The following is a 15,425-nucleotide window of genomic DNA, read 5'->3' on the forward strand; positions in this document are numbered from 1 at the left end:
GCCTCCCGGCAGCGCTCACATCGCGTCCAATCAGCGCCGCCCCCGCTGCGTCCGGCCGCGCGCCGCGCCCAATCAGCGCCGGCCCCGCCTCCGCCGCGCGCGCCGTGGCCAATCAGCGGCGGCTCCGCGGCGCGCGGGGGCGGAAGCGCGGCGGGCGCGGGGCCGGTGGCGGCGGCAGCGGCAGGGCGGGTGCGGCCCATGGCGGACGCCGAGGCCGGGGCCGAGGATGGAGCCGAGGATGGCTTCTACGAGCACTTCGCCGCCGAGCTGGAGGTGCTGGCCGAGCTGGGAGGTGGGCGCTGCTGCGGCGCTGAGACCGGAGGCGGTGGGGGCGGAGGGAGGGAGCGGGAGGGATCGTGCTTTGCGCGCCCACTGCGGGTCCTCTCCGGTGACCGGCCCCGTGGTCTGGCCCCTCTTGCAGATGAGCCATCCCCACCCGCCGGCCCCAAAACCTCCCAGTTCCGGGGCAAGAGGCAGCCGCAGGAGGAGCCCGCCTCCCCCGGGAACTCTCCCGGGGACACCAGTGCCAAGAAGAGGCACCGGGACTGTGTCCCGGCCGTGTCCCCGCCAGCACCCGAACCACGCAGTAGGTTTGACCCGGTTCCCCCGGTGCTGCTCACCCCTGTCCCCCGCCCCGAGCGGTGCAGGGTGCTGGGGCATCCCATGGATGCCAGCGTCCATCAGTGATGCTTCTCCCTTTCCTCCCTCCTGGTCTCTCCCAGCCCCGAAGCCGAAGCGGCAGCGCCTGGAGGCTGTTAAGAAGCTCGATTTTGGTGCAGACGATGAGTTGGCTCCGGAGGTCTCCTGGGATGGTGGCCCAGAGGCACCTCTTGCTCCCCACAATAGCAGGTCGGCCACCCTGAACCCCATTTTTAACAGGAGCGAGGGAAAGGGCCCTTTCCCTACTGAAGGAATTGATGTTTTCCAGCTCGAACCACCTGGAGATGAGTGGAATGAGTCCCCTGCAGACCACACCACCCTTGGAAAAGAAGAGGGTCCTCAGAAGACCCCCTATCCTGGAGGATTACATCAATGTGACGTCCACCGAGGGCACCAGGGTCTTCCTGGTGCTGCGAGATGATCCCTGCAGGACGGGGGTGGAGGTGAGGAGGGATCAGAAGGTTGGGTTTGCTTCTCTGTGGCCTCCAGGTGGTTGAGGAGGGGCTGTTTGTGCTGTGTCCTTGCAGCTCCCGGATTCCCTGGGCTGGAATGCTCGCAGGCCACTCCACTTGCTGGGCGTGCCCTTCTCCTACCTGAAGGAGCAGGTGGATGAGGAGGTACCACATCTCCCACTGACCTTCCCCTGTTCCTGCCACCCCTGCTGGCCACGGGGCTGGCTCCCAAATTCCTGCTCCCCCAGCTGTGGATTGGGGGCTGTCTCTGACCCCCCCCTCTCTGTGTTTGTGCTCAAGCGTCGCAGGCAGGTTCTGGAGGCCTCACAGCAGTTGACAGAGATCATAAACAGGTGAGGTGTTGGGATGAAATCCCTCTCCAATCCAGATTTGCCTCCCAGGTGCTCTTTCGGGATCAATTTTGGGGACCTGCAAGCAGAGGAGCCTTTTTGCTCTCATCACCCCCAGCCTGGGGAGTCTGGGTGGAATTCCCAGCCCTGCCCTGACTCCCTGGGTGGTTGGGGTAAATTAATTCCTTCCTGCAGCTGCCTTGGGAGCGAGCCCAGCAATGAGAGCCCCGATCCCAGCATGGACACGGATCCAGCAGCCGAGGAGGAATCTGCATCCCACTGCCTCTGGGTGGACAAGTTCATGCCCCGGCGCTACATGGAGCTGCTCAGTGACGATGTGAGGTGCTGGGATAAGTGGGGGCTTGGGATGGGTGGGGTTGGCACCTCTGTAACTCTCCCTTAATGCCATGGGATCAGGAATTGCCTTTGGAAGTGCTGGCTGGGGGGCTGTGTCCGTGCAGGCCCTGCCTGGGATCAGTCCTGAGTCCCTGGCAGGTTGGGATGGCAAATTGTCACTGGAGACTGTGGATGTTCTGACTAAAGAAACTATGGAACGTGACCAAAATGAGACAAAAAGGATTGGGAAGGTTTTAGCCAGGAATTGTTGGCTATTTCGATTTTTTTTGGGAATAAACTTTTGTAGGGAATCAGGGACAGCAGGGATGGGGCTGATGTGACTTATCCCAGGTTTCCCTGAGGGATGGGGGCTGAGCTGGGAAGGGAAGCGTTCCCACATTGTCCCAGGGAGATGCCAGGTGGAACCCTGAGCAGCCTCCTCCATGAAGGAGAGCCTTCCTCTGTCCTCAGCTGGATTTTTTCCAGCGTCCATGGATTTTCCTTGCTTTCCTCCCTCCCCTGCAGTACACCAACCGCTGCCTGCTGAAGTGGCTCAAGCTGTGGGACACGGTGGTGTTCGGCAAGGACAAGGCTCTGAAGAAGCCCCAGCCCAGCCCTGCAGCTCATCCCCAACTCAGCCATCCCAAGGAGCATCCCAGCAAGTGGAAAACCAAGCTCCAGCTCACAGAGGAGATTCTGGAGGCCGAGCTGGACCAGCACAAGAGACCCAAATACAAGGTGAGCAGGAGGGGACGTCGCTGTGGGTCCCTCTCCTGCCACCAGCTGAGAAGCAGGCTTGTCCCCTCCATGGAGGATGCCCTGCCTCACTGCCTGCAGGGGTGACTTCCCCTCTGTGCCATAGGTGGCCCTGCTCTGTGGCCCCCCTGGCCTGGGTAAGACCACGCTGGCCCACGTCATCGCCAGGCACGCGGGGTACAACGCCGTGGAGATGAACGCCAGGTGAGCCCTGGGTGCCAGGTGAGCCCTGGGTGCCAGGGGAGCCCTGAGTGCCAGGGGAGCCCTGGGTGCCAGGGGAGCCCTGAGTGCCAGGGGAGCCCTAGGTGCCAGGGGAGCCCTGGGTGCCAGGGGAGCCCTGGGTGCCAGGGGAGCCTTGGGTGCCAGGGGAGCCCTGGGTGCCAGGGGAGCCAACGCCTGCTGCTGTGTTGGAGGTGATGCTGTTGTTCTGGAGGTGATGCTGTCCCAGGGGTGATGGTGTCCCTGGGGTGATGCTGGCAGTGTCCCCATGCCCGAGGTGTTCCTGTGCCACACTCACCCCTCCCCGTGTCCCCTCACAGTGATGACCGCAGCCCCGAGGTGTTCCGGACCCGCATCGAAGCCGCCACCCAGATGAGGTCGGTGCTGGGCTCCCACGAGAGGCCCAACTGCCTCATCATCGACGAGATCGACGGCGCGCCCGCGGTGAGCCCGGCACACCTGGACTGACCCCTTCGGCATCAACCTCTTAAATACCACCCCATTAACAGCTTCTGCTCTGTTCCATGGGCAATAATCCATCCCTACCATCCCTGTTTTCCCCCCAGGCCTCCATTAACGTGCTGCTGGGCATCATCCAGAGGAAGGATGTGGAGGGTGAGGCGGGCGCGGGGCGGCGGCGGCGGCGCGAGGGGGGAATCCTGCTGCGGCCCATCATCTGCATCTGCAACGACCAGTGAGTGTCACCTGCCTGGGGGGGACAGGGACACCGGACCCTGCCCCCAGACAGGAGGTGGCTGCTGGTGGTGTCTCTGTTTGAGTGGAGCTCCTCACATCCTGGGGTCAGTTTGGGTCCCTCAGGACAGGAAGGATGTTGAGGGGCTGGAGCATGTCCAGGGGAGGGAACGGGGCTGGGGAAGGGGCTGGAGCACCACGAGCGGCTGAGGGAGCTGGGAAAGGGGCTCAGCCTGGAGCAAAGGAGGCTCCGGGGGGACCTTGTGGCTCTGCACAACTCCCTGACAGGAGGGGGCAGCCGGGGGGGGAGTTGGGCTCTGCTCCCAGGGAACAGGGACAGGAGGAGAGGGAACAGCCTCAGGCTGTGCCAGGGGAGGTTCAGGTTGGATATTGGGGAAATTCCTTCATGGACAGGATGGTCAAGTATTGAGTGGACCAGGCTGCTCATGGCAGTGTTGGAGTCCCCATCCCAGGGGGGATTTAAAAGCTGTGTGGATGTGGCACTTGGGGACATCATTTCATGGTGGCAGTGCTGGGGGAACGGTTGGACTCAGTGCTCTGGGAAGTCTTTTCCAACCTAAGTAATTCCACAATTAAGAAAGGAATTCCCTGCTGGGCTCTCTCAGACCCCCGTGTTTCCCTCCCCCAGGTACGTGCCCGCCCTGCGCCCGCTCCGGCAGCAATCCTTCCTGCTCAGCTTCCCTCGCACCGCTCCCTCCCGGCTCGCCCAGCGCCTCAGCGAGGTCTGGGGTGTCCCAGGGCCCCCCTGTCCCCCTGGCTGAGTGTCCCCTCCCCGCTGAGGCCTGTCCCGCTCCCGCAGATCGCGCTCCGGCAGGGAATGCGGGCGGACATGGGCGCGCTCCTGGCGCTCTGCGAAAAGACCGACAACGACATCCGCTCCTGCATCAACACCCTGCAGGTACTGGGGACACTGGGGTGGCCCTGGGAACACAGGGATGGCCCTGGAAATATGGCCATGGCTCTGGGGATACAGGGATGGCCCTGGGGACACGCTCCTGCTGCAGCTCTGGCCTCACACTGGGACAGAGGGGACAAAACTCCCTTCCAGGCAGATCCCTGAAACATCCGCCCTGTCCCCTGGGGTATTTTTAACCCTACACGTGGAGGAGGAGGGGGGTTGCTGTGTCCAGCTTTTCCCAGGGGTTTTGGGATCTCCAAGCCCTCGCTCCTGTTGCAGTTCCTGCACGGCCGAGGGCAGAAGGAGCTGAGTGTGCAGGTGGTGCAGACCATGAGGATCGGCCTGAAGGACCAGAACAAGGGGCTCTTCTCCATCTGGCAAGAGATCTTCCAGCTCCCCAGGACCCAGAGGTAAAAGGAGGGGTTTGTTAGATCTGCTGAGTGCTTGGGGGGTGGTATTCCCATTTCCCAGAGAAGCTGTGGCTGCCCCTGGATCCCTGGAAGTGTCCGAGGGAGGCTGGATGGGGCTTGAACCAATGTTCTATAATTCCATGACCTGCAAGGTCCTGGAGAGCAGCTTCTTGAGGAGATTTGTGTCCATCATAGAATCCTGGAATGGTTTGGGTTGGAAGGCACCTTAAAGCCCACCCAGTGCCACCCCTGCTGTGGGCAGGGACACCTTCCACTATCCCAGGTTGCTCCAAGCCCTGTCCAACCTGGCCTTGGACACTTCCAGGGATCCAGAGGCAGCCACAGCTTTTCTGGGCAACCTGTGCCAGGGCCTCCCCATTGTCACAGGGAAGGATTTCTTCCCAATATCCCACCTAAACCTTTCCTCTCTCAGTCTAAAGCTTTTTTGCCACTCCACTTAGCTCCCAATAATTCGGCATTGGCATTGCCTCCAGTGCAGTGTCCCAAGATCCAAATATTCCTTGCTGGCCCCTTCAGTACTGGGAAACCTTCAGCTCTTCCCTTTGGGCTCTCCCCAGACACAGGATAGGAATGGACCCCTCTTTGCCAGCCCAGCTCCTGCTGGGAGATGAGGACCTGTCACACCCTGGGGGCTCAGCTGGCTTCAATTCCTCCTCCCACCGCTTCCACCACGTCCTGCACCTCTCCATCTCCTCGGGAGAGCAGGAGAAGCTGGCCCAGGTGAGGGGGGGAGCCGGGTGCTGGAGCTGAGCTCAGTGGGAAGCTCAGAATCCCAGTGAGGTGCTCTGCTGGAGCGCCCTCCACCCTTCTGATCCCAGATCCGCTTCCAGGGCCTGTTTGAGAACTTCCTGAAGATGAAGGTGCGGGATTCCAGCCTGGGCTCCGTGTGCCTGGCCCTGGAGTGGCTGGGCTTCTCCGACCTGCTGGGCCGGGCGGTGCTGCAGGGGCAGAACTTCCAGCTGCTGCGGTACCTGCCCTTCCTGCCCGTGCTCTTCCACCTGCTCTTCGCAGCCACCTCCATCCCCCGGCTGGCCTATCCCAGCAGCCAGCACGAGGCAAGTCCAGCAGGGCAGGGTGACAGCCTGGCCACAGCTCTGCCCCTGCAGGGACACCTGGCTCAGCTGGCCCTGCCCTGTCCTGTCCCCAGGCCCTGGCCAAGCTGACCCAGATGCAGAACCTGGTGCTGTCCATGGTGTCGGGGATCGCGCCCAGCGCCCGGAGCCGTGCGGGGCAGCAGGCGCTGGTGCTGGAGGTGCTGTGCCTGCTGCTGGACATCATTGCCCCCAAACTGCGGCCTGTGAGTGACCCCAGCCCCTGTCCCTGCTGGGGGCCCTGCCTGGCTGCTGTGACCCCTCTGCAAACCCCACCCTGATGAGCGATCCTGGATCTCTGTCCCAGGTTTGGGGTGGGTTTGATGTCGCAGGTGGTGCAGAAGCTGGAGGGAAGCTGAGGACGGGGTGCTGAGGTGCCCAACTGTGGGGAGGGGTCTTGGGCCCCACCTGGGGTGGGCTTGGCTGAGCAGGGCTTTGGAGAGCTGTCAGAGTCACCCCCACCCAGGAGAGGGTGTGTCCCTGCTCTGGAAGGATGTGTGTCCCTGAGAGGGAGCTAAATTTGATCTGGGTCCTTCCTCACCCAGAGACAAACGCTGTGCTTGGGCTGTTTGGGGTTTATAAGTTGTCTGCTGTCCCCTGGCCAGGTGAACACGCAGCTCTACAGCCTGAAGGAGAAGCAGCAGCTGGCTGAGCTCATCAGCACCATGCTCACCTATAACCTCACGTACCTGCAGGAGCGCCTGCCTGAGGGCCAGTACACCTTCAAGCTGGATCCGTGAGTCCCGGGGCTGGGGAGAGGGTGTGGGAGTCAGAATCCTTCCCTGGGAGGGTGGGGAGGCCCTGGAATGGAATTCCCAGAGAAGCTGTGGCTGCCCCTGGATCCCTGGAAGGGTCCAGGGCCAGGTTCGATAGGGATTGGAACAAGTGGAAGGTGTCAGGGTTGGAGCTGGATGATTTTAAGATGCCTCCCAATCCAAACCATTCCAGGATTCTGTGATGATTCTCAGGAAGGAGTTGGGACTCTGGGCTTTGCTGCATCCCCAGTGTGATCCGGCTGCCCCATCACTCCCTCGGGCTGAGGCCCAGCAGGTTGAGCTTTAATGGGATTCAAGGGAAGGGAGCAGCTTCCTTTGGCTCTGACCAGAGGAGGGGCTGGTGCCAGGACAGGGCTGACCCACCTGGGCACATCCCAGTGGCACCTGGGAGTTGTGTCCCAGCATCTCTGTGGCAAACACCTCTGACGTCACCAGCAAAACCTGTGGGGTTTTCTTTAAAACTTTTCAAATCATTGGTGTGACAGCTGATTTCTGAATGGGTGCAGAGCCCCCTGACACGGGGCTTTGTTCCCTGTGTTTTAGGGGCAATAATGGTGAATGAATAGTGAATAAATAGGGAATAATCAGGGAATAAATAGTGGATAAACATGAAATATTGGGAGCTGGCAGAGGGACTGGTTGGTGGCTCCTCAGTGCTGGGGATACTGAAACAGGCCTAACTCCAGACCTGGTGCCCCAGCCTTGTTAAGGATCCCGCTGCTCTGATGATCCCAAATTACTGTTCCTGGCTGGATTCCCATTAAACCTGTCCCCAGGAGCACCTCGGGGTGGCTGTGAAGGTCGTGTTGCTGCTGTGCCCATGGGCTTTTCAGGGCAATTTGTCCAGCACAGACCCTCTGCAGTTCCCTCTTTCTGCTTTCACCCAGATTCCTCCCCTGGAATCCCTCCTGCATTCCCATTCCTGCAGTTCCCTGGCTCTGCACGGGGGAAACTGAGGCAGCGTGGCTGGAATTGTGCTGGGATGCTGGGAGGGACAGGGCTGGGAGGTGCTGGGGCTCCCAGGCTGCACAGTGCTGGGTTATTTTCAGTGTCGAGTCCCTGTTCCCTGCAGGAATGTGGAGGCCGTGTGCCGCTTCCCAGCGCTGCCCGCCCGCAGGCAGCTCAGCTACCAGGCCAAGCAGCTCATTGCCAGGGAGATCGAGCTGGAGAAGATGAGAAGGACAGAGGCACGGAGCCTGGGCCAGGTGGGGATTTCCAAAGGGGTGGCAGGGCTGGGGATGTGGAGAAAATCCTTAGGGATGTGGTTTTTTCCAAAGCAGTCAGTGGCTTTGGCTCCGCGAGTGGAAATCCAGGATTAACCCCCCCGGCTGCAGCTGGTTCCCTGCACAGCTGTGCTGGGCTGCAGGGCTCAGCTTTTTGCAGGAATTCTGGAGGCAGTTAAAGCTTTGAACCCTTCCACTCTCCAGTGAGGGCTGTGAGGAGGTGGGAATTTTAGGTGGGAATTTTTGGCTGCGGTTTGTATTTATCCGTGTGGGAGGTGAACTCTTCCCTGCCTTGCCTTCCCTGCCTGCTGCACTTCCAAAGGTCCCAAAGCCCCCAGGAGGAGCAGAGTGGCTCTGCCCACTGCTCTGGAGGCAGGAAAAGATGGGAACAGGTGGAAAAGGCGGAGCAACATCCGAGATGTAGCCACTGCCTGCCCTGCCCTGGTGCCAGCGGGATAATTAATCCCTGGGAGCCCCTTGGAGCAGGAGAAGGGCTCCTGGGGGATGTGTGGGATGAAGAGAAGCTGCAAAAACATCTCTGAAGGCTCCTTGTTTACATGTGGAGTCCCAGGGAAAGGGGCTTCAGCTGGGGGTGATCCCACAAGGCACAAAATGATGGAAAAATCCATGGGATATTGCAATCCAACCTGGCAGCAAGCAGGGCGGGCTGGGATGGATGACGAGGGGGTGGCAGATGCTCAGTGCCCAACCCTGGAGCTCAGACACACCAAGGGAAGCCTCATTCAGGTGTCTCCTCCCTGCAGGATCCTGGGAATGGCCTCGGGGAGGAGCGAGGGGACCCGGAGCCAGCGGGGTCCCCCAACCACCAGCAGCGCCTGGAGCACATCGTGAGGAGAGCGGCGCTGCAGGACAAGGTCAGGGGCTCCACTGCTGCCCCAGTTCCTGCCCCACTTCCCACCAGCCCTTTCCTGGGCTGTCAGACACTCCCTGGCTCCACTGGAATTTGGTTTTTTTTAGCCCAGTTTCCTTTAATAGCCCAGCTCAGCTCCGTGTGTCCCATCAAGGCAGCTCTGGGATTGGGGTGAATTGGATCTGGGTGACATTTTGGATGCGTCCTGGGAAGTTTTCATGGTGGGAGGGAGGGAGGAAAGAGTTGTGGAGATTTGGGCTAAAATAGCTGAATTTGGGCTCTGTGGGAAAGCAGCTTGGAAAAGCTGCTCTGGAATGATCCCACCCTGGGCATCCTTGGGTTCCAGGAGAGGCAGGGATCATTCCCTGGCACTGCCCCTCTCCAGGGCTCAGCTGCCAGCCCTTTCCTGAGTGTAAAACCCCACCCGAGCCTTAAATTTTGTCTTTCCCACAACTGTGAATGCCGTTTGCATTCCCAGCCCGCTGGCCCTTCCTGCAGGATTTACATTTGGCTCCTGCTCACCTCAGAAGTGCCTTGGGGTGGCTGAGCCTTGCCCAGGAACGATCCTGCCGTGGTTTTGTCCCTCTCTGAGCGGGAGCTGCAAGTGCAGGTGCTCCAGAGCCAACTCCATTCCTGCTTTTTGCTTCCCACAGCCTGAGACGGATTTTTTCGGGAGGCCACTCCAGCGGAAAGAGGCGGCCACGGCCCCGGGTGGGTGACACAGGGACGGGGCGGCCTCAGAAGTGGGTGGGTGGCACAGGGGACAAAGTGGGTGGCAGGTGGGTGGCACAGGGAGGGGGGTCCCAGCCTCAGGTGCCACTGGGGGCTCTCCCCATTCCCAATGCCAGGAGCAAAGAGGGGCTCCTGTCCCTCAGCCCCATCCCCAGGGGACAGCAGCGGCGTGGTTGGACACACAGACACCAGCACAGCTGGCAGGGAGTTCCTGTGGGCAAATCCGTGGATTCTGGCCCCAGCCAAAGGGAATTTTGGGTGCTGGAGGCTTTGCAGGATTCGGGACATGGAATCATCAGCTCTACCCTTCCAAACCCTCTCCCTGCTCCCCAAATCCCCCCTCGCCAGCCCGGGCACAGCTCGTAATTTTAAGGTTTCCTGCACATTTTTGAGGTGGATTTTCCTCGTGCAGCCCCTCAGGTTTCCAAGGAAGAGTCCCTGGAGAGCCAGATGGGAAAGGCCGTGGGGAAGAGCGACGTCTGGTTCCGCTTCAACGAGGGCTTCTCCAATGCTGTCAGGAGGAATCTTTACATCAGGGACCTGCTCTAGCAGGGCTGGGGTGGAGCCAGGAATTCTGGAGCTGAAAGTGAAGGGATCTGCTGGTTTTTGGCTTTCTAACCCCTGGATGGGGGGTGTGGCCATGATCTTGGTGTAGAGTTTTGTATTACCCACTTATTTTGTTTAAAAAAAGAAATAAAATATCTCTAAAAAAATTCATAATGAATTATTGCTCTGTTTATTTCATTAATAAAGCTTGAGGTGCCTGATGTGCCTGTTTTACTGCAAACTGAGATCCTACAAAAGTATCTAAAAATCACTGAAAAGGGGTTTTTTTATAAAAAGCGTCTTTACAAGTTGCAAAATCTGCCTTTTTTGGCAGCAGAAGTGCAAGATGAAACCCCAGCAAACCTTGGAGAAGCCTTTGCTGTGCTCCTGCCCCATCCCAGGGGCCTTTCCCCATGTCCCCCCCATTTCTAAAACCCCTTCTAGGACTAAACAAGAAGAAACAAGGTGAGGGCAGGGTTTTTGTTCAGGTTCTCATGTTGGAATTGGAACTAACTAATGGGAAATCCCCTCAGCAGGGGGGAGCCCTCAGAGGATGGTGCATTTGCCTTTCTCCACCCAGGGGTTGTTCTTCATCAGCTCCGGGTTCAGGAAGGGATCTTCGGGAATGCCGTCCTCGATCCACTTCACAAACCTGCAGAGAGGGGAGGGAGGGTGGGCACAGCCCCAGGGGGGTTCGGGGCAGCCAAGAGGGGGATTTGGGGCCGGGGTAAATCCTGCTCTGGTGGGGGGAAACCTGGGATGGGCCCTGATCCACTGATGCTGGGGGAGGACATGGGGGTGTCCCCAGCTCTGGGACACAGCAGGGAGGGATAGAGCCATCCATGACTTTGGTTTTGAGTCTTAAGCTCTGGAAAGCTCTGGAAAGGGGGGATCTGCACCCTGGGGGCTGCTGGGGTCACCCATGGGTCAGGAGGTGCCACGGTGCTGCCACATCCCAGCCATTGCTGGAAAGGGGTCGGCACAGGGGGGCTCTGGGGCCAGAGGGGGGGTTCTGCCCCTGGGGCTTGGAGGGTTTGGAGATCCATAAAGGGAAAATCTCATCTGGGAGCACCCAGGGATTTGAGGGGGGATATTGGGGGTGGATTCTGCTCTTGGGGACACAGGGATGGGAGGGAGGGTGGGGAGGAGAAGGGAAGGGGAGCAGCCACTCACTCAGGTATGGTCTTGGAGGACATCTCCCTCTTGTAGGCCAGCTGGTACTTGAGGCTTTCCACCTCTTTTTTCCACTGTGGGAGATCCCACTCATCCATGGCGCTCTCTGAGGGCTCCGTTGGGCTGGGAACAGGGATTTTGGTGCCTTGTCCTGCCCTGATCCCTCAAGTCTGCACCCCAAAGCATCCCCCAGCATGGGGACAGCATGGCCCAGGCTCTGGGGGAGGTTTCCAACCCCGCAATGGAGCAGCCAAAGGCGCCAGGAGCTTTTGGGGTTGTGTTGGTTGAGTGAGAGTTTGCCCAGTGCCCCTCTCATGCAAAACCCAGGGACTGAGCCAGATTTGACTGAAATTTGGGTGGTGGCATTGCTCGGGGTGGGGAGCAGCAAACAGCAGCTAGAGGCTGTTTGGGAACAGGGGAGTTTGTCCTTTTCCTGCCTGGCCACGGCTCTGAAGGGACCAGGAGGGATTTGGGGCATCCACACGCTGGGTGAAGAGCCCTGGACACGGCTCACGGGGTGGCCAGCGCTGATTTGGGGAGCAGAGCAAACCCATCTGTACCTACCCCCCCACCCCATTGCCCCCAGCAGTGCCCCTGGGGGAGGATGGGTGTGATGGGGAAACTGAGGCACAGAAGCTGGGGGGACAAGCACCTGGCACCCCGTGCCACCCCAAAAACTGGTAGCACAAGGGGACCTTCCCCAGCCCGGGGTGATGAAGCCCAGCTCCGGCAGAAGGTCAGGCAAGGGCTCGAGGTGCTGGGAGGGTGAAATCCTGCCCCGGGCACGGCTCCATCCCAGCTTTGGCATCCCCCAGAACTCCAGCCGGGAGCGGGATCAGCCCCATGGCCTCCCCGGGAGCAGCACCCCGACCCCGCTCCAGCCATCCCGGCAGATTCCCGGCGCGTCCCGCTCCCACCTGTGTTGGGAATACCGGCAGCAGAGGCAAACGGGGCCGTGTCCGCCGGCCTGGCCCTGCCCGTGTTCCTCCCGCGAGCGCTTCCCTGGCTCCTGGCGATCCCAAATGCTCGGGATAATCTATTAATGCACGGCTGGTGCGGCTGGAGCCGGAGAACGGGAGCGTCCTCCCCCCGCCGCTCCCGGGGGATTTGGCTCCGCTGGAGCGCCCCGGATGGAGGCACGTCCTGGTACGCGGCTCTGGAACTGGGTTATCCCGGCTTCCCCCCCATCCGGAGGGACAGGAGGGCCCCCGGGAGGAGGGGATGGGTGTGGGACACCCCCAGGGAGGCCCCGCATCCCCTGCCCGCATCCCTGCTGCCCGCATCCCTGCCGCGGCTTTCCCTCTCTGCTGCCCCTGGATCGTGTGGTTCTTCCCACTTTCCTGGTGCTGGAGGAGCTGGAGAGGTTGGAGAGGGGCTGGGAATAAAAAAAGGGGAAAAATAAAAGGAGAAATGGCAAAAGGGAGCAGTTGGGGCTGAACATCTGGCGGGTGAAAGGGCAGGGGCAGCGCGAGGGGAGAAGGGCAGCGTTACAGAATTATTGATGGGGGAGTTGTAGGGAAGGACAAAAACCCCAGAAGAGTTGGGAATTGATTAAAGCCAAATAATTGACGGAAAAACAGAGGTGTGACATCCCCCCCCATTAACGCATTAAAAATAAACTTCGGGTAAAAGTTGTTGCTTAAAAAAATCCCCAACAAGGTTTGCACAAAGCAAACCCCACCCAAATCGGCCCCCAGGGGAATCAATAGGTGATATTTATATATCCATAAATCCTATAAATACGCATTTAATATAGGATTTTGTGTCCCCGCATCACACCTGGGCTGGGTTGGGCTAATTCCACCCAAACCAGCTGGGGCTGGATTCCTGAGGGACCAAATTCCCTGGGGGAAGAGATGAAACGAAGGTGAAATATATAAAAAAATAATAAAAATCATATATTCTATATTATAACGTATATGTAAGATTATATGTATATATAATTACATATCTATGAATGTGATAGAATAAATAAGATGATAATATATATAAATATATATTTTACTATAACATATTTTATATATATAAGAGAATCATAGAATCAAGGAATGGTTTGGGTTGGTATTTTTATAATGTATAATTCTATTTTGAATTATATATAATTCTGTTTTAAATAATATATATCCTATATAATTAGTAAAATATATATTTATATAAATTTTATTTTAGTATATATAATATAAAATATATGTGGATATATACACACATACAAAGACAAGAGAGTGTATTTATAATATATATAATATATATTTATAATATAATAATATAATAATATATATAATGTAGAATAATATATATTAATACATATTAATGTATAATATAATATATATAATATATAATAATATATAATATTTATAATATTTATATTTACACATACACATATATATAAAAATATGTATTGCAGTGGAAAATAAATTCCTATTGCATATATGCGTTTATGTAGGTATGATCCAATTTCTAGATCAGATTTATTATGCTTTTTATATAGTCTGGATAATATATAATGTATAGAAATACATATATACACGTATACGTTATACAGGCATGCTTCCATTGATGTGTATATATGAAAAGATAAATATATACATATAAAATAGATCTAAATATAAAAATAAATATTAAATAAAAGTAAATATACAAATAAATATACAAATAAATATAAAAATAAAAATAAATTAAAAAATAAAAGTTAAAATAATAAACATAAATATAAAAATAAATATAAGCATAAATATAAACATAAATATAAATAAAGGTTTACTGAAAGAGGCATCCTATAGGACATATATAGGATATATACATATAGATATAAAATATTAAAATATATTAATAAATAATGTTGCCTCTCTGCCCCCGCGAAGTGCCAGGAGCAGGATGGTGCCCTGGGCTCCCCTCCAGCTCTGGATTCCCACTGGATCCATGGAAGAGCTCCCGGGCAGCCTCCTGGAGCCAGCGGGCTCCTCCTGGCCGGGAGGCTGCCAGAGGCTGGGAATCAGAGGGGTCCATGGAGCTGGGTGGGGGCAAACCCTGGGATCCGCTTTGTTGGGAACGTCCCAAATCCCGCGGCTGCTGCGGGGGGTCCGCGATTATCCCGATGCTGGCATCCATCCCAATCCCTGCGCTGCCTCCCCGGGCACGGGAAAGGCTCGGCTTTAACGGCAAAATCACCGCGGGGATGGGCGATGGATTCCCGGGATTTGGATTCCCGGGATTTGGTTTCCCGGGATTTTCCATGAGCTGACGGCAGCCGGGGCTGAGCGGGGCAGGGAATTTAGGAGTCATCGATCCCGGGAATCCAGGTCCCATGCTCGAGGAGCAGCTCCAGGCAGGAGCAGGGTGTGTGATTCCAGGGATTCTGGGGTCCATGCCATGCTCCAGGAGCAGCTCCAGGCAGGAGCAGGGTGTGTGATTCCAGGGATTCTGGGGTCCATGCCATGCTCCAGGAGCAGCTCCAGGCAGGAGCAGGGTGTGTGATTCCAGGGATTCAGGGTGCAGCCCCAGCCGCAGATGGGGCCAGCATTCCCCTCGCCACCCTCCCCCGGCTTTGGAGATTACAGAACGATGAACTCCCCCAGTTCTGCAATATTAATGAGCGCAGCCATCTGTTAATCTGGCATTTTCCATAGTCCTGGTATTAAAGCCGAGTAGTTCCAGCTGGGAGGGCAGCTGGAAAAGTCCTTGTGATCCCAGGGAGCTGGGCAGGGACTCAATCCTGCTTCTCAGCGCTGTCCCCACCTTATTTAGGGCCAAGGACAGGGAAGGGGGTGCCGGGGGTGCCACAGTCGGGGCAGGGCCCAGGGAGGGGGCTCAGCCTGGGCAGAAGGAGCTCAGGGGGTCCCTGTGGCTCTGCACAGCTCCCTGACAGGAGGGGGCAGCCGGGGGGACAAGGGACATGAGGAGAGGGAACGGCCCCAAACTGTGCCAGGGGAGGCCCAGGTTAGAAAAGACCTCAAAGTCCAACCTTTCGTTAATCCCCGCCTGGTCACTGCTCCAGAGCCCACATCCCCTCCTGTTCTGAACATTCCAGGGATGGCTCTGCCTTCCTTCCAGCTCTTCCTGTGGAGGAATTTCCCCAATATCCAACCTGAGCCTTCCCTGGCACAGCCTGAGGCCGTTCCCTCTCCTGCTGTCCCTTGTCACCTCCCCCCCCCGGCTGTCCCCTCCTGTCAGGGAGTTGTGCAGAGCCACAAGGTCCCC

General features: G+C 57.3%; 2 protein-coding genes across 2 annotated transcripts; one reads left to right on the plus strand and one right to left on the minus strand.

Annotated features, from left to right (window-relative positions):
- The first annotated feature begins 169 nt into the window (after positions 1-169).
- Positions 170-10,201, plus strand: CHTF18 (chromosome transmission fidelity factor 18). The gene is made up of 22 exons (XM_069030038.1): positions 170-292; positions 422-586; positions 723-849; positions 929-1,103; positions 1,188-1,277; positions 1,413-1,465; positions 1,658-1,799; positions 2,324-2,536; positions 2,661-2,758; positions 3,094-3,217; positions 3,340-3,467; positions 4,116-4,209; positions 4,287-4,385; positions 4,665-4,795; positions 5,374-5,536; positions 5,647-5,871; positions 5,964-6,113; positions 6,513-6,643; positions 7,756-7,888; positions 8,671-8,781; positions 9,431-9,488; positions 9,922-10,201. Exons 1-22 carry the CDS (start codon positions 199-201, stop codon positions 10,056-10,058), a joined length of 2,841 nt encoding a protein of 946 aa, XP_068886139.1. The 5' UTR covers positions 170-198; the 3' UTR covers positions 10,059-10,201.
- A 336-nt stretch (positions 10,202-10,537) lies between these two features.
- GNG13 (G protein subunit gamma 13) lies at positions 10,538-11,326 on the minus strand. The gene is made up of 2 exons (XM_069030244.1): positions 11,229-11,326; positions 10,538-10,707 (listed from the first exon to the last, which is right to left on the minus strand). The coding sequence occupies exons 1-2, from the start codon at positions 11,324-11,326 to the stop codon at positions 10,602-10,604; spliced, it is 204 nt and encodes a 67-aa protein (XP_068886345.1). The 3' UTR covers positions 10,538-10,601.
- Positions 11,327-15,425: the final 4,099 nt, after the last annotated feature.

Source organism: Aphelocoma coerulescens, chromosome 14 (genome assembly GCF_041296385.1).
Source record: "Aphelocoma coerulescens isolate FSJ_1873_10779 chromosome 14, UR_Acoe_1.0, whole genome shotgun sequence".
Lineage (NCBI taxonomy): Eukaryota > Metazoa > Chordata > Aves > Passeriformes > Corvidae > Aphelocoma > Aphelocoma coerulescens.